Genomic DNA, 19,397 nt, shown 5'->3' with positions numbered 1-19,397 from the left:
TTTTGGTTTTTCTTCTACGAAATCTGATGGAAGCTTATTTTCTTGTGTCCCAAATATTTCTTTTATAATTGCTTTAAAACATTATTTCACCTTTAATGCGTGCTATTTTATCTTTCGTTTCCGATGACATTCAACATACTATGATTTTTTTTATCATGTTCAAAGGCTTCTGCACCAGCCTATAAGAATTATCTCTTCTGCGAAAATCTTAAGTGAAAACTATAAAATAATTTTACAAGAGATATCAATAAAACATTACAAGACTTTAATACACCGATTATGATGTACTTCAGGAGGCCTTCAATCACATTACTCATATTCAATATAATAAAATAGTTAATAATAATTAGTGATTGATATCTACCAAAACATGCGCTGAGTTCTCATACCTGAATGAAGATAACATAACCCCATTTTTTTGGGGAAACTAATGTTAGAAGTATTTCCTGAAAATTCCCCTCGCACTTGGACTGATTAACTTGTGAGCCACTGCAATTTTCTTAAGATATTTTTTTTGCATATGAGAGGGTTTCTGCTCTAGAGCTAGTGCGAATCAACGTGATATTGAACGCAGATGTGCATTTATTTTATTGAATTCAATAACTGTGGTATTTTACATGAAATGTATAATATTCTGTGGAGAAAAATGCTTTCTATTTTCGAAGGAAATTTATATGCTATTGTGAAGCCTCAGAGCTCGCCAATTTCACTTAGTGAATAAGGCTGTGTTGACTTTGTGGAAAAAAAAATTACTCATCAAATAATTTGGAGACATGCTGCCGAGTCGACAATTTTTTGGCATTAAAAAACTAGTTACGTACCGGTTATGTATAACCAATTATTGTGGTATTTTGAGGAATGTTGCCGGTTAAAAAACTAGTTACATACAGGTTATTTTTAACCGATTATTGTGAGAATGCAGAAAGTGTTGTTTGTTTACACTTTATAGCTAGAAAAGTTGTTATAGAATATTTTCAGCCACTGTACCACGAAGGTTTGTAACAGCCAGAAGAAAATGTCGGAGATTCTATAAAGTATGTGTAAATAATCAAAGTTAAGAACTGAGTAAGTTGAACCATGTCGGTTTGTCTGTGTATATATGCGAACTTATTCCTCAGTTTTTGAGATATCGATCTGAAATTTTGCATGCTACTTTTTCTGCTAAGAGGCTGCTTATTTGTTGGAACTGCTGATATCGTGCCATTATAACATATAACTGCCATAAAAAACTGATCGATCCAATTTAAATTTTTGTAAGGAAAACTTTTTCATTTAAGGAGATATCTTCACTAAACTTTGGTGAAGGTTATTACCCAAATCAGCGCTTCAATCTCCAAAGGACTTGTTAAGATTGGACTACTATAGAGTATAGATGCCGTACAAACTGACGCTCAAAATCAAGTTCTAGTATGAAAAGCTTTTATAATTGTCAATATTTCTCCACAAAATTTTACACGGATTATTATACAAGACGATGCTATAATCGTGGAACATATTATTCAGATCGGACTACTATAGCATATAGCTGCCAAGCAAACTGAACGACATAAATCAAAATAAAGATATTTTTATACTTTTTATGCTAAAAGAGAGGAGATTCTTATATCTTTAGTTCAGCCAAAATCTCCTTGTTTCACTAAACTTCACATTAGAACTTTCTAAACATTAGGGTGTGTTGAAAATAATGCAAATTATCGCTTCGTTAACTAGTGTAATTTGATAGCTTGCATGCCAGCGGCGTTCGCTCTCAAGTATGTGACAAGAAACACACACACATACACATGCACTTGCGGATTACAAACTAGTTTCAACTGGTTCTACTAGTCGTAGGCCCTTACTTAGCACAACAATTACTACGACAACAACAATGCTAACAACTAACTGCTGCTAAATGCTGAATTATTTAGTTTAATTTCAAGAGTCATGCATGACATAGCGCCAGCTACAATTGCTGCAAGTGCATATAAATATATTTATAAATGCAGTTATATGTATAACATATACCTATACATATGTAAGCCAAGGTGAAATGTGTATGTAAGTGTACAGATTACAATTGACCGTGCAGAATTTCGTATTTATCTCGGCATTCGCACAGTTAGCTGCAGGCAACGCTGCAATTTCGCATTCGCATTTCCATAGATTAGTTAGATCAGCAGCTACATACCTATATATAGCAATATACTCCACATGTGTAGTTGTCTTTGTAGCAATTTGTTATTTTATCTGAAATGCACAATTAATTTTTATGCGCCTAAAACAATGGGATATTGAAATTTTCATTTAATTTAAGGCATCGCTGCCGCCTGCTCGGCACTTTTGTAGCTTCTCTAAGCGTCTATAACGGTAAAAGTCAACAATTAATTGGCCACGCTCGTTTAATTAAGGGAATATAAGTCTCTATTTAAATATATATCATATATATGTGAACAAAAACAAGAGTAGAAAACTACAAAAACATGAAATAAATGCGTCATTGTCATTGCATTGTGCTTCTTCTTCTTCTTCTCCAATGCATTGTGTAAATTATAGTGCAAAGTATTGTTAGCTGAAATAAATTACTTCAATTACAGTTATTACTTGCATTACATTTGTGTATATAATAACTGTATATTCATATTTAATACATACGCATCTTCGTACACATTCTCCACACCTACAAACAATATCTCTATTACACGCCCTTAATGGTTATTTACATCTGAATTTACAAATTTTTATTGTATTTTGTTATTAGACAATTCGAAAAGCGCAATTAGAGCTCTTAATATTACATGCGCTATTTCATTTAGCAGCAGATATCCAATTAATACACTAAAATGCATATATTGTATATATGTATATTATGTCGTGTGTAATTTCGGGTGATGGAAGATGTGCTGTCGACTACACAAACAAAAACAAGGAAAACAATACTTCAACTACGTGAAAGCCATAATACCCTTCACAGATGCATTGCTTATGGCATAAAAGTGTAAAAAAGAAACTTATCTTGAATTGTATGAATTTGCATAACAGCTATATGCTATAATGGTTGGATCTGAATAATTAGTACCGAGAATGTAGCATTGCCTTAGAAAATAATGCGTGCCAAATTTTGTGAAGATAACTTGACAAATAAAATAGTTTTCCATACAAGGACTTGATTTTGATCGGTCAGTTTGTATGACAGCTACATGCTATAGTTATCTGATCTGAAGAATATATTTCGAGATTGTAGAGCTAGCTTCAACAATAAACCATGCAAAATTTTGTAAAGATAGCTTGACAAATGTAAAAGTTTTCTATATAAGGACTTGATTTTGATGGGTCAGTTTGTAGGGCAGCTATATGCTACAGTTGTCCTATCTGAACAAGTTCTTCGTAGATTGTAGCGCTGATTTGGTTAATAACTTGTACCAAATTTCGTGAAGATTTCTTCTTAAACAAAAAACTTTTCCATACAAGGAATTGACTTTGATCGTTCAGTTTGTATGACAGCTATATGCTATATTAGTCTAATATCGCCGATTCCACAATATAAGGAGCTTTTTAAGGCGAAAATATTATGTGTGAAATTTCAGATCGTTCTGTCGATAATTAAGCGTTTAGTTCCTGTTTATATAGACAGCCAGACAGGCAAGCGGGCATGTCTAAATCAACTCAGCTCGTCAAGAAATTCTTAAATATTCAAAAATACTAGGCGAACTACTCAGTCGATTTTTACAAATTTTGGCGGCAGTTCACAGTACTATTAAGAAAGATTGACCACCAATTTACAACATTTTTTGTATAAATTACCTGGAGGGGCTCATATTTGGTACTCATATTGAACAGTTCAACATTTTTAAGTTTTGGGGATTATTGTTCAGATAGTCAGAACGCCAATATACTTGCATAGAAAACAAAAAACTATTAGATGCGCTCAAATGTAGGCAGCAGGAACCTTTAAGAGCGTGTACGAAAGACTTATAACGCAGCTAGAGCGACATGAAGGAGAGCAAGAGTGTAAGGAAAAGAAATACACTTGGATAATAAAGTCACAGTAGACTTCAAAACTTGCTTAGAAAAAGCAATATTTTCTAGCAAACTCCGCTAAAGTTAATGGTTAATAATGGTTTGACTCCACCGCGATCATGTTAAACCAAGTCCCATGTGAAAGGGGCTAAAAAAGGGGCATGTCGTTCTATGCCCCTAAATGTAGGCAACACTTGGTAGACAGTTTATCTTTATTTGGTATAATCTAGATCCAGTTGAGAGAAAATTTGTATATGAATTATTAATATGAAACATATTTGATTATTTCTTTTATTGTTAATTTATACATACCTACTTAAAACTCATAAACTTAGTCAACTTATTGTTGTAGTTTTCATGTCAAACTAATAACGTCCATTTAGCTTATCTAGTTGTATTTCTTTGCCGCGAAAATTAAAGTAGATTTCAAAATTATCTGGACAGGAATTGGTATAAGATAAAAGTGATTTATATCAAAACTGGTCTAAGCCTTAGCTGATATTACTCAAAATAAGTTTAAGCCAAAATTTATTTAAGTTAAAAATGATCGTACTCTAATTTGATGTAAACCAACTTAGGTCTATAAAAATTGATATAAAAACTTATCTAAAAATTTTATATAAAAACTGGTTTAAAATTTTGATATAAAACTGGTCTAAAAATTTGGTATAAAAACTGGTCTAAAAATTTGATATAAAACTGGTCTAAAAATTTGGTATAAAAACTGGTCTAAAAATTTGATATAAAAAATGATATAAAATTTGGTATAAAACTGGTCTAAAAATTTGATATCAAAATTGGTATAAAAAGTTGATATAAAAAGTGGTCTAAAATTCTTATATATAAACAGGTCTAAAAATTTACATAAAAACTGGGATAAAAATTTGGTATAAAACTGACACAGAAAATCATTCAAAAATTGGTATACAGCTTTTCAAGTTTATATCTCAACGCTAAAATACTTTTTTTAATTAACAAGATAGTTTATAAATATTAGCTCGTGTCATGGCGATGTGCTGGTCACTATGTAGGAAATACAAGGAGCTTGATTTTAATACAAATCTAAATTGTTCAAAGCCAAGAATGGTAGAAAAAACTGGTATAAAAAATTTTACATGAAATAATTGCCTCGGCGTTAAAAAAAAATATTTAATTCCAAAATTTCCTAGTACCCAAAAATTCTGTGTATTTACGACTATAATTTTCCATAAAGCCCACAATTAAAAAATTCAAAATGTTCCCTTTATAGTCCCTCAATTCCTAATTGCCATATTTCGGCAATTTTTCAAAGCGATCTTAATTAAGATTGCGAATATTTCAACAAATTGAAATCTCAAGCAATTTATCGCCACTTGCAAGCACTAATCTCGCACCACAGAGCGTGCAGAGGATGTAGAAATGCAGAGCTCTGCACACACAGGCACTCATACATAGGCATATGTGTAACTGCGCACCACATTGACCATTGACATTTGCAATTTACGATTTAAGAGAAAAACAAGGAGAATGCGGTCAAGCTAGCCTACTATACTCTAGTGCATGCCGGCTGGCTCGTAATTTTAATTTCCGAAAATCAACGTAGCAAAAACAGAGAGGAAGCGACGACAATCGATGCTGTCAACCAGAGCACAATCACAATTTAAATGCCACAGTATTTGCGGAAGTGCGTGTGCGGCGGAGTGTATGTATATGTGCGTGTGTGTGAACTTTTGGTCTTTTGGTGAAACGGAAAGGATATGTGAGCGCCTAGTGCGTGCTTGTGTGTGTATTTGTGTCAAGCAGCGCATAAGTCACAAGAAAATCTGAGCAAAAGTAAGATGAATGCTTTGACAGTTGTTGCCCTGGCAGCTGGCACAGGATGTAAGGCGGTAAAGCGGCCGGTTGCAGCAGGAGGCGCACAAACATTTGTGAGTGTGTGTGTGTGTGTGTGTATGTGTCTGTGTGTACAAGCGGCAAAAGACTGCCCGCTGTAGACATTTATGCTGGCTGGCGGTATTGTTTTGCTGCTGCCTGCATTTGCTGCAGCTTCCTTGTGACACTGCTCTGCGCCTGGCATAAGAAATGACAGGCAATTTGTTTGTACCAGATCCATAGTAATGCCTACCAAACCTGGAGTGGCGAACAAACAGATAAATAAATAGGTCAGAAAAATGTGTGACAAAAAGCTCGGTGTTGACTGAGAGCGGAAGCCATCTTCCGTAGGCTGAAGAAGCCAATTGTAAATTGCACGAAGTAAGCCTTCCGTGTTTATGCGGGTATATAGGTATTAGGGTGGTGCTAAAATTAATGTGGAGAAGGTAGTCAATTCACAAAACCGTTGTTAGTAATTGGTGGTCCACATACAAGTCGTTAAGCTAGGAAGAACTCAGTGATTTTACTCTAACTAGGACCAAAAATAATTTTTGAAAGCTGTGACCAAAGTAGTAACGATTTCAGTTAGTATACTGCAAGTTTCTTAAAACTCTGACTTCTCTGGACCTTTCTGTACCCCTTTCTAAACTTCCTTCTTAAATAGTTAAATATTATTATTTGACATTATTCTTCATGATAACATCAAATGCAGTGCTGATACTGGCAAAACTCAGAAATTAATTTTTTTCACTCCCACCCTAATATTACACAGTTCAAAAATACTCATATTTTTAATGTTGCTGCGAATTACATGCTTGCCACAGTGTGAAAATTGCACAAACAGTTACGCATCTCGGAAGAGACACATAAATGCTCGGAGAGAACGCAGCAGTAAGCTGGTGAGAGTATGCAAAAAAATATCTAAAAATAAATTATATGTGTCACCCTCTAGTATAATACTGCTGTGCATTATTTCAACACCATATACAAATTTTTCTTGTTGTTATATTGCATGTTTTCGATACTTACATCTTATATCCAAATGCACAGGGTTACTCTCACCATCACCTTCCCGATTACTGCCGACACAAGTGTAGATGCCCGCGCGGGCGCGACTCACATTCTGGAGCACCAAGCTTTGATTGGCCACTATGATGCCCTCGCCTAGATTATTTTCGAGTATATTGCCCTGGAAGAGTAAAGAGAAAAAAGACGGTATTATTATTATTTTTATTTAGAAAACAACGGAATTTTTTAAATAAATAAAAATCTAAACAAAAACCTCTCGACGCTCGGTATGGCAGATTTGAAAAGAGAGAACTAATTAGAAATTCTCTTGAGATAATAAATATACGCTGCTTTAAGTTCTTGGAAGAGTTCAACAGCTTGTCTCTTTTTATAAACACCAGCACAAAATTATGTCGGCAGTCACTCCTGGAGAAATCAATAAAAAGATAGCACTAGTTGATCCTGTATAGAATAACTATTTTAAAAGTTACTCTGAAGCATGGTACCGCCCTATATTCGCCCAATGAAAATAAATCGCTCTTAGACTCTTTTATTCATTACTGCTAGGGTATTGATATACTGCAGTCTACTTCGGTCAAGTTAGGAACAGGTAAGAGATATTCTTTAAGATATTTAGCAGCTTTTGCTCCAGAAAGCTTTTTAGGAAATACAATAATTCTAAAGAAAGCACTTTGGTATTGAAATTACTCCTGAGGACTGCAGACAGACACATCGCACAATTTTTCAATTTATTAGCCAGGCTACTCTTACTCTTTGTGCAGGGAATCTTGATCTTTTCCGATAATTATCGGATAATCAGGGTTTATCCAAACAACGATAATTAAAGTCTAAGATTTTAGACGCTCTCTGTATGATTCGTTCTATGGAAAGTATTGACATATTTAAATTTTGCTTTCTTGAAAACTGAACCTCTAAACAACTGGGTATGTGCTTTTGACACTTAATGAGCTCGAGCAATCCAATTGTGTCAGAAACAGAGGCCTTAGATTCTTAAGTAGTAAAATTTAGTCGATGAAGATTTCGAAAGCTCTAGCCTAAAAACTATTCCGACAATTTAAAACTTAGTTTGACAAGGTTTGAGAAATTGAAACTACAAAATATTCCAGGGAATATAGTTTAAAAGAATTTTGGAAGTTCTAACCTTAAAATGTTTTCTGAAAACCAGCTTCAGAACTTAATATAGGAAGCATTTGGTAGTTCTAAGCGCAAAATATTTTCAAGGAAGAGCCTTAAAATTAAGTATAGAAAGCGTTTGGTAGTTCTATCTATTTAATCTAGGTCAATTTTAAAAATTAGAACCACAAAATATTTCCGAGAATATAGTGTGGAAGAGTCTCGGAAGTTCTAACCTCAAAATACTTCCGAAGATATAGTTTGGAAGAGTTTCGGAACTTGGCAACATTTTTTCGGAGATTCAGCTTCAAAGCTTAGTCTAGAAAAAATTTAAAGGTTCTAAACTCAAAATATTTTAAAAAAGCAGCTTTAAAATTTATTATGAAAAGCTGTTGGTAGTTTTAACCTCCAAATATTTCCCATATTTGAATTTTTGGCGGCTCTAACTTCAAAATATAACCGAGGATTTGCTATAAAGTTCACTCTACGTCAGATTTAGAAATTATAACCTCAAAACATTACCGAGAGAAGAATGAAACTTTTTTTGGAAGGGTTCGTATAATATTCCTGTTATAATACAGCTTCGTATTTAAAACATTGGGCTTGAGATTTCAAAAGTCATTGATGGGAAATGGAGATTATCGTTACATACATTATAACGGTAACTTTTTCAATATTCAAGTTTGCATTTTCAGTTGAAAAGACATCTAGATGAGATTACAGCTAAGGCTTTGCTTCCGTTAAGCCAGAAGAAGAGCGCAAGCAATTGAGTCATCGATATTAGCTTAAAATTCGTACACGAAAAAGAGAAAGAAATTAAACGAAAAATATTCTTAAGAAACCTATAAAGGCATACTCATATAAGATGCCAACAAAAGTGAGCAGCTTAAGTCAACAGTACCAAGAACCAAGTGCCGAGTGCCGAAAAGGCGACACAAAAAAGTGGCAAATGAAATATGCAAACAAGAAAATAAAAAAGAATTTTCAAAAAGAAATAATGAGAAATTTTTGCCGGCGGCTAAGCATCAGCCAACTTATGAGCAACTTGCAGGAGTTCCACCAAAGAGCATACACACACGCATGCACATAACATGTACGAGCTCGTGTATGTTGCATGTGCTCCACCAGCATGGCTCTTTGTGCGGCTACAAGCATGTGTATGTGCATGTATGTGTATTTGCAGCATATACGTGAGACCTTTTGAAACTTTGCTAATGCTTAAGGCTGATTTATATGTAAATAATAATTTTCAATTAGGTTTAAAGAGCAAACGTTTGCTTCCTGACGCAAAATGAAAATGCTCTCAGCTATTTTGCTGGGCTCTTGCGCTACGGAAAGTGAAACAGATTGAAAAGCACAAGCAAACAGAAATGTATAGTGTGCCTCGCAATAATATAAACATAAGACTTTCTATGCGCTTAATGTGGGTAGCTATGTGGGGGCATTAGGGTGGAGCGTGAATGTTGGAAGAAGTTTTTACAGCGAAAATAATAATTTTTTTCTCCTCAGATAATGAGCACTAATTTTGTACGTACTGCTTATAGGAAAGCCGGTTGAAGCAGTCAAAGTTTAGACTAAGAGTGAAGAGAGAAGATGAGAAAATAGTTCATCAAACAGTTTTCTATATAAACTCTAAAAATGATGCCACTTTTTTTATTTTGGTATCTAATGAGCTCAAGAGTGTTAAATATCAACCGTTCTCGTAACTTTCGGATCCAGTTATCTTAAATGGATCTGAATTGTTATTAGCACAATAAGAATATAAATTGAAAGTGTCTGGCTCTTAAGCATACTCTAAGCCACTTTTTGAAACTTTTTTGACTGCAATAGTAACAACAACAAATACAATAGTGCCAAAATTTATCTAACATTTTACCATAAATCGGCTATAAACTACTGCAATTGAAAACCTGGAATATTTCGTAATTTAAGTAACACCCTAATGCACAAATTTGATTTTTCAATGATAACATAAAAATGTATGTAACCTTTTATCCGAAGTTTCCTCATAATTGTTAAACAACAAAATTACTTTTCTCATTTTTTAAGGACCACCCTAATATAAAATTTTTGAAATTGTGCCATTTCCTAACATCAAAATATATGTATGTACATATCCTTTTACCAGCATTGGTTATGAATCTTTAAGCTTTCAAATCATTAATTTAATACCACCCTAATGTGCACATTTCTAACTTAGAACAAAAATCTATTCTATGTTTCTTTATTTATCGTTTTCCTCAATCGGATAATAATTTTTTAACGTTAAAATTTTTTTCAGTGTCACCCTAATACAAAAATGTTTGCATTTTTAATTTTTCGTCACCAAAATGTACATATATGTATATTCACTTATCAGCAATGGTTATGCACCTTTAATTTCTAAAAATATTCTGTTAATACCACTGTGATGCACACAATTTTAATTTCCAACAGAAATCTATTGCTTTTTTTTTATTTATCCTTTTATCCTCAGACGCATATGAATTTTTTAACAATAAAAAGTTTTTAAGTGTTACCTTAATACACATATTTTTGCATTTTTACTTTTCCAACGCCAAAATGTATATATCCTTATCTCATCTATGGCTATAACTTTGCAAAAAAAATAAAATTAGTGCTACCCTAATGTGTGACTATTTGCATTTGTAGTTTACCAACAGCATATTATTGCTTACTTATTTAGTTATGCCTTTATACTCAATCGCATAAGAATTTATTAAAGTTAAATTTTTTTAAGTGTCCCCCTAATATAGAAATCTTTACATTTTTAATTTTCCAACATCAAAGTACAACATTTTGCATCATCAAAGTTCATAAATTTGAAAATCATATTTTGTACCACCCTAATGCACGAATATTTGCATTTTTCATTTACCAACAGCATATTATTGCTTGCTTATTTATATGCATATGTACGTGTACTCGAGCGGGGGCTTGTGTGTGCGCGCTTATTTACATACTCCTGAAAGCAACTTGTAGCCACTAAGGCATGTCATATGCGATTATTATGCATACATATGAGTTATATAAATTAAATTGTCAACGTTGAAGGCATGGAAAATGAAAAATCCATCATCATCAACAACAGCACCGCAAGACATATGCGATTATAATTTTCTTTTCACACACACACGGCCACTACATACCATAAAAAAACTATATAAAAAGTCATAAGTAGATATTTGAATAAGCAATATGTGCACCGCTGTGCATACTTACATTGTGGCGCCAACTGACTTTGTAGACCCAAGGATTCGATTTGATGTTGCACTCGAAGAAAACATCGATGCCTTCGCGAAAGGTTGAGTTTATCGAGTTGGTGCCGAGCTCCAGGCTCACAACGGGTATGTCTGTGTGGAGAAAATGAAATTTATTTAATATATATTTGTATATTAACATACATTGGTACAGTGTTGCTTAAAATATTAGCAGCAATTAATTTTCAGGCATTCAACTAATCTTATTTCACACGCGGCTCTTTTAATTAGACAATATTTCGCAATATTATACACTTTCGCTACAAACGCACGTAATCTCACTCTCACTCTCATAACTATCTAACTGTCTCTTTTACTTCTTCTATTTTACTCCCCATAACGCTCGCTTTCATTACTTTCTTCATGCATCTGCCTTAATTGCCTCTGTTTTGGCTGTGCTGTTAGTCTGTTTGGCGCGCCTCTCCGCTCAGTTGGACTGTAATTAATTTATTTGGCATCTGATTGCATTTTAACCTTTTCCTGCTTACACGCTATATTTATTTATTTATTCCCTGCAATATTTATGTGGTGTGTGTAAAATGTATCTGCTTCCTGCTTCGCACTTTCGACTTCCTTTGCTGTGAATTAATGCTGTTCATATTTTTATTTTGCGCGTTTACAGTTAAGTAAACCGGCAGCTGCTATGGGAATATACACGAGTTGTATGCACGAAACCAAAGATTAGTACCCAGTAGGAATTACTCAGCGTTTTTCTGAAATTCGAAATTCAACAGCATTTTTCACGGTGAAAGAAGAGTGTGCTGCATATATTTTGAAAATAAACTTTCGAAAACTCATTTTCAAAAATATTCGAAATTTTTTTCGAAAAACTGTTTTTTATAGAAACGTTATTTTTGCATAAATCTACGAAAATTTATATAAAAAAAAATCAAAAGAGTGAATAATTCTGAAAACATAAAAAAAATTAATTTTTCGAAACCTTGTTTAAAACAAAGAATAGCATTCTTTGCATTGATTTTCGAAGATTACTCAGAGTATTTCCGAAATTAGAAATTCACCGGCATTTTTCGTGATGAAAGAGGAGTGTGCCACATATGCCTATTTCGAAAACAGATTTTCAAAAACTTTCGAAAATATTTTCGAAAACCCGTTTTTTAAAGAAGCGTTAAATTTGCACTAAGTTTCGGTCATTTATATCAAAATATTAGTCTGAAAAACTCGCATAAGAAAAATATTTAAAATCTTTCGTAAATTTGTTCGAAACACCCTATTATGCGTTGATTTTCACATATTAATATACAAATATTAGGTATAAAGATTTCTTAGAAATTACCAAATATTAAAAAATTAAAAAAACGTCGGAAAACTTTTTGGAAAACGTGTTTTTAAAACTGGCATTACTCAAGTATTAATTTTCAAATTTTAATAGCAAGCAAATATAAAGAGTATGAGAGAAAATTTTGAATATTTAGAAAGAAAGTTAAAAAAAAATTTCGAAAATGGATTCGAAAACATGCTATACTGCACTCATTAACTTTCGAACATTTATTTCAAAATAGTATATGCTGATAATTCTGCACTTATGAAAAATAAAAACATTTCGAACATTTTTCGAAAATGACTTTTTAAAACAGCGTTATTTTTGCATTTATTTTTGAACATTAATAACGAGAAAGAAGACAAAAGATTTCTGACAGTTCTCGAAATTGAGAAAATAAAAAAAATTCTAAAACTTTCGCATATTTTTTCGAAAACGTGTTATTTAAAGAGGGGTATTTTTACACTGATTTTCAAAAAAAAAAAAATTAGAAGAAATTTCGGTAACTCTCAAAATTAAGAATATATTCCAAAAATTTCTAATATTTTTTTCGAAAACGTTATTTTTGAATACATTTTCGAATATTGATGTCGAAATAGTAGTAGTTATAAAAATATTATAGGAGAGTTTTAAGCAATTCTGAAGTGCAAAATTTCTAAATGAAAAATTTCGGATTTTTAGAAAATTGAATATACATATTATTAGTTCTGTGATGATGATAGATACCGAATATTTGGAACCCAGTGCCTATAGTTGTTTTTTTACAACCTTTTTGCACCTTAAGGTATTTCCCTGTCTTCGATTCATGTAATTTGGAAGTGTATAAATTGTTCGGTTGCACACGAACTTTGCCCTTCCTTACTTGCTTATGTTAAAATATAACATCACCTCCGAGTAAATATGCTTTAAATTTTTCCGACAGGGCACCAACTTTCATTCACAGCGCACATCGGTACATGCTCCCACTAAACCGCTTCTACAGGCTTACACTTAAGTATGTCTTTGTAAATGTTGAAATAAATATGTATTTATGCTTATTTGGCTTATTTTAAGAATCATTAAACTGATATACTTCCACGCACCTACATATATAGTAGATATATGTATGAGTATGAGTGGATATGTGCCCAAAAGCATATATGTCGGCTCATTAAAAACCACCTGCTTGTGCCATGACATAAATTCTTATTTGAAGTAACGCCACGTATCTACATCTTAATTAAACTCCTTTTGTAGCGACTCTTGTTGTTCCCGGCATAACGGAACATCTGCTATTTAATAACCAAATTCACAGCTTACATGTGTCTGTATGTAGTTGTGCATATCGCAATCAGTTTTACGGTGTAATTAAGAGGAAAATTGTTTAAATCTCTTTAATTATATTCGAAGTTATTTGTGTGCGGTTGCTCATTTCGTGTAATGCTGCTCTTTAGTTGAGGTGTAGTTGGGGCAGAGTAGTGCCAGTGCCGTTTTGGTATTTAGCAAGGTTTAGTACTTCATAGAAATAATAAATTTGGCTCATTAGAATGCTAAGCTTGGGCTAGAGTGGGAATATGTGGACTTAATATTAGAATATTTAACTTTCCGATCTATTTGGTTGAGAGCGCTAGATTCCATTGAAAGATCGTTTAAAAGATATTAAATACAATTTTGTATCATTGATCCGATTGCAATAAGTTCTAAAAACGGCAAACAGATCTTTCCAAATTTAATTTAATATTGATAACCATTGCTTCGAGCTTAGAAGAGGCTGGAGGGCCAATAAGATTAAGGTGGCATCAGTATCACAAATGAGCTGGAAGAAATGTCTCCGTCTTTGAACACCTAAAGCTACCTGCTGTATTATATAGCTACTAGCCAACATATGTAGCTAAGCAGGTCCTTGAGACTATTTAGTGGACTGAAGAGTCCTTACAGACATATATGCATAGTTCCAATCGCTCCATATTAAAGGGCGTGCATAGTAGAAGCTCAAGTTCTAATGAAACTGGGACTTGAATCACAATGAAGCTGACCCGGCCCAAATAGATATTATAATTAAAAAAAAAATATGCAACAATATCTCCAAACCAGTCATCTATCTCATCGGTTACCTCCATAAATGCCGGCGTCACGCACAGTTTGTTATTGGTTTTTGAAAATCTGGTGAACTGCATTGTTTTTAGATTTAAACAATCAGGTGGAATTTTTTTAATAAAAAAAAGTTTTTTGTTTTAAGAAATCTCAGAGAATTTACAGGCATTCAGTAGTCACGGGATAGAAAATTTAGCAATGCTTTTGATGAAGTTTAGACTTTTCGACAACGTGGCACTTAGTAAGCCTAGCACTAGATTTGTGAGCTCTATCGAATGTGAGCCATCTTATTTATTTGAGAGCAGTCATCCGTGAGGCGAAATCTACAAAAAATTGTGTAGAAAGAAGAAAGTTCTGAAATAGGTCGAGTAACATTCATATGCCACGCGGCCTTATGTATGAATTTCTCAACAATGAATATTAGTGAATCGTACTTTCCGCTAGTTATTGCCATAATTTTCGAGCCAAAATCATCACTTAAGTCCTTAAAACACTTTGTAGAGTGACAAAAAGACGGACGAAAGGAAGCCCAACGATTGGAATTTAAGTGTGCTCTGCCCAATCCACAAACAAGGAGACCCTACAATCTCCAACTACCGCGGGATAAGCCTCCTCAACATCGCTTATAGTGTTATATCGAGCGTATTTTGTGAAAGATTGAAGCCCAAAGTCAACAAACTGATTGGACCTTATCAGTGTGGCCTTAAACCTGGCAAATCAACAACAGACCAGATATTCACCATGCGCCAAATCTTGGAAAATACCCGTGAAAGGGATCAATACAAATCAACTCTTCGTCGATTTTGAAACTTCTTTTGACAGCACGAAAAGAAACTGCCTTTATGCCGCTTTGTCAGAATTTGGAGTCCCCTCAAAACTAATACGGCTGTGTAAACTAAGGTTGAGAAAGCTCTGTCAGTCTCTTTCTCCACGTTGGACTAAAAAGCGAAGCAAATTGATCTGGTAGTGAACGACAGCAAGGCGAAATATCTCCTGTCATCAAACAAACAGTAGTCGCATTAGCGACTGGCTCCCACGTCACTGTTGACAGTCATAACTTGGAAGTCATCGATAACTTCGTCTATATTGGAACCAGCATTGACACCAACTACAACGTCAGTCACGAAATTCAACACAAAATAACTCTTGCCAACAGGTGTTACCTTATATTGAATAGGAAATTGAGAAATAAAGTCCTCAAACGACGAAGAAAACCCAAATTCTACAAGTCACTCATCATCCCCGTCTTGCTATATGGTGCAGAGGCATGGACAATGACATCATCTGATGAGTCGAAGTTAGGAGTTTTCGAGAGAAAGGTTCTGCGAAAGATTTATGGTCCTTCGCGCATTGAAATTGGAATTAAGAACCAGCGGCTACACATGTCATGTCGTCTCAGTGGATGAAAACACTGCTAATCTGAGAGTATTCGACACAGTACCCAACGACCTCCACTTTGTTGGAAAAACCGGTTGGAGAAGAAGCTGACTACACTGGGAATCTCCAATTAACGCCAAACAGTGAAAAGGAGGAAGACCTGGTGCTGTGGTATGTTTGTTGAATGTTCTTTCTATGCCATCTTATTTGGTTTGCTTGAAGCTTAGAGTTAACAAGTCTTTTTCAACTTTTTTTATCAGTTTAAACAAAGAATCTCTCAATATCAAGGTGAGGTCGTAAGGCTCAGCTGAAACTATTCTTCAGAATCGAAGCTTTTCGATTCTCCAGTACCTTTTGTCCAACTTGGGTGTTCATTCTATGAACGAAAAACAAAATTCGACTGCTTTAACTTATTTTCATTGCAAAAGCTCAAGAATTAAGCTAAAGTTTAGCGCGTGTTTTGTGTTACGCAAGTCGACGAGGAATTTTCACACCAAACTCGCTGTCAGCATGACTGTCATTGTTAATTTATTGCATTATTATTAAGTGCCAACGAAATTGTAGCATTCTCCTCCACCAAAAGGAGTAAAGCGACAGCGCCAGTGGCTGACTAATTACCGCTTTGGTGCTAGCGCTCACACCCCAGGTGCGTTAGTCAGTCTTTAGAAATTGGGCGCCTGTTGTAAGCCGAATCTCTCACCTACACGGCAATTGTTTTGCCAACATGTACTTAATGCTTTAAGACGATAAATAACTGCGAGAGCGTCGCTCAGAATTTCTTCTATATAATGGAAGGCAGCAAAAAGTGCGTGTTGCCACTTCAAAGCGCTGCGTCTACGAAAAGCCGTTACGTAATGACTTAAGTACTTTGCTGAAATTACTTAAGTCGTCTTAATTTTGTGTGTTTGCTTTTAAGTATTCCCCCGAGGAGTGAAAGAGTGCAGAAGTGTCGCGATGCTAGCGATAAAAAAACGAGCGTGGTAAAAGCTCTGTAAGCCTGACTGGAGAGCTTTCGCCGTTTTTGGTTGTTTGAAATATTTTAAAACCAACAAATTAGGCAATTCATTTCAGCGATTTCGAGCGTGTTTTTATTAACGACCGTGTGCTGTGTACTACAAAAGCTTAAGCGAACGAGTGAGTGGAATGGCTGGGCATGTGCACGGCTGCGCGAGTTCAACATGCAACACGCGTCATGTTGCTATTTCAAATCAGCACACGCAATCTGATGCACACACATAGACACATGCGAACGCTTACGCGTGCATGGCATTTTAAATGCTTGGCATGCTCATAAAATCCCCGAGCGGAAATCCCAAAGCGACGCGGGTGAAATTCCACGATGCGTATGTGTGGGAGCGCAGCGGGCGGAGTGGCAGCGACAAGGCAATATAAAAATGGAACCTTGAAAGTAAGTACGCGTGTGCTCTGTAAAGCGAACACGAATGTACAACAATAAAAAATCGTGTACAACAACAACAACATAAAGCGGTTATAACAACAACAAAAACATGTGCAACAACAAGAATAGAAAGGAGCAACAAGAAAGAGACTGTCTACAAGAACAACAGCAGCAGCAACAATAACAACAACAGCAATGATGTGCAACAACAATAACATAAGCGATATACAACAACAAAAGCGTGCATAAAAAGGACCAAAATACACAACTGCAAGAACAAAAAAAACTTGTGTTTAACAACAACAAAAACATCCGCAACAACAACAATAAGAACAATAATAAACTCATTTAACAACAACAAAAAAAGTTGTGCTAGAAAAATAACAAAAATTCTGTGCAACAAAAGCAACAAAAAACATGTATAACAACAACAAAGCCATGTTGGCTTGTAATTAAATCGTATTTATTTATGTGCTTAGTTTTTATATAATGATATATGTATGTATTTGCACGCTTTTTTACCACATACATATGTATTATTGCTGTTGCTGTTTATGTGTAATTCCTGTTTAATAATAAAGCAAAATGGCGGCAAAGCTAACAAACATAACTAAACGGCCGCGTTAGCGTTAGCAAATGCCTCTGCGGCTGGTGGGACCGAGCTTGCGAAAATATAACGGAAGATATATAATTGGAAGAAAAAAAGTCAGAGAAATTCACACAAATTCTTTGCCGATTTGTTGTTGCTTTGAAAAATAAAAAATGTGTGTACTGAGGGAAAGCGATAGTGAGTGGGCGTTCATTGAAACACGTGCACCATTAAATCTGACTCAGATTAGTTAATTTAATTTATTAATTATTTGATTTTTTATATTTTGCATTGAACAAAAAAATTATTTTCCGTATTCTCAATTAAATTAAGTGCAAATTTTAAGCATTAGGATAATTCTAGTGATGTTTAGAATGAGAAAGGTAGAAATGTTGAGAACAGGAGGCTTGTTTCAGAATAAAGTGATAATCATCTGATTAAATTTGACGTGGAAAAAACATTTGTAGCTATTTTAATGCTATTATATATTATCACCTTTAATATATGTAGGTTCTTTTTGCATTTGATTTTCAATACAGTTATCATATGCCTCAGTTGAGATGGCTTTCAGTGCTTTTTAATGACATCAATGAACCATGGCACTCAGAGCGTTTTCCAAAGCAAATTTCTCAGTTTCTCAAAAAGAAAAAAATCACACGGATCCAATTTTGTTGACAACGGTGCCTGAGAACGTAATATCTTTTCATTTTTATAGTCAAAACCAATGCTAGGTAATGGACTTCTGAGCCCAAATCTGATCATTTACAATGAAGTGCTTCACGTAGACGCCTCAAAGCAGCCAAGTTGAGTTCTTAATTGATCATTTCATATATATTGTATTTCAACACGGTACTCAAAGAAGTCGATAACATCTATTTAGTTTTTTTCTGAAGGTTTTGGCTGATTTTCGAAAAGCTATTCGCTAGATTGTTGGACAGTTACGACATCTTATTCATTAATATACGTTTCTTCAACAGCAACGATGCGTTTTAAGAAGTTAGGGTTTCCAGCTACGATGTCAAGAATCTCTTTTCCGCTCTTTGTTTGACGTCGTGTTGCAAAAGATTCAGCTCTTTTAGTACGAGTCTTGCATTGACATTCTGCATACCCAAAACGTTAACTAAAACATACCGAAATGATCCACAAGAAAAAGTGAGCTCATTTGGGGCCTCTCTGTAGCCAATACGATGATTTTTCAGTACCATTTCCTTAATTTTATGTTGTATCGTCATTAACATAGTAGAAAGGTCGCCTCGCAAGTTTTTGTTGACTTCACGACTTTCACTTAATGCATTGTGACACTTAGCTACTTGTGTTTGTGTTAAAGTAGGCTCCCTAAAACACTTCTGTGATATATTCTAAGGTTCGCTAGCCGTGATTCCAATGAAAATGTAAAATTTTTAGCAAATTCGAAGTGTAATTTTTTCATGC

General features: G+C 34.4%; 1 protein-coding gene across 6 annotated transcripts in view; it reads right to left on the bottom strand.

Annotated features, from left to right (window-relative positions):
* Positions 1–19,397, bottom strand: part of LOC126757161 (uncharacterized) — a 290,797-nt gene that overhangs the window by 40,895 nt on the left and 230,505 nt on the right. For all 6 annotated transcript variants that reach the window (XM_050470841.1, XM_050470847.1, XM_050470844.1 and 3 more), the window contains 2 exons: positions 11,212–11,342; positions 6,877–7,036 (listed from right to left, as the gene is read on the bottom strand). In XM_050470841.1, coding sequence (XP_050326798.1) covers positions 6,877–7,036; positions 11,212–11,342 — 291 coding nt within the window. The remainder of the gene's footprint in view (positions 1–6,876; positions 7,037–11,211; positions 11,343–19,397) is intronic.

Source organism: Bactrocera neohumeralis, chromosome 4 (assembly GCF_024586455.1).
Source record: "Bactrocera neohumeralis isolate Rockhampton chromosome 4, APGP_CSIRO_Bneo_wtdbg2-racon-allhic-juicebox.fasta_v2, whole genome shotgun sequence".
Classification (NCBI taxonomy): Eukaryota; Metazoa; Arthropoda; class Insecta; order Diptera; family Tephritidae; genus Bactrocera; species Bactrocera neohumeralis.
Note: the sequence above shows the minus strand (reverse complement) of the source record. Positions and strands in the feature narration are given on the sequence as shown.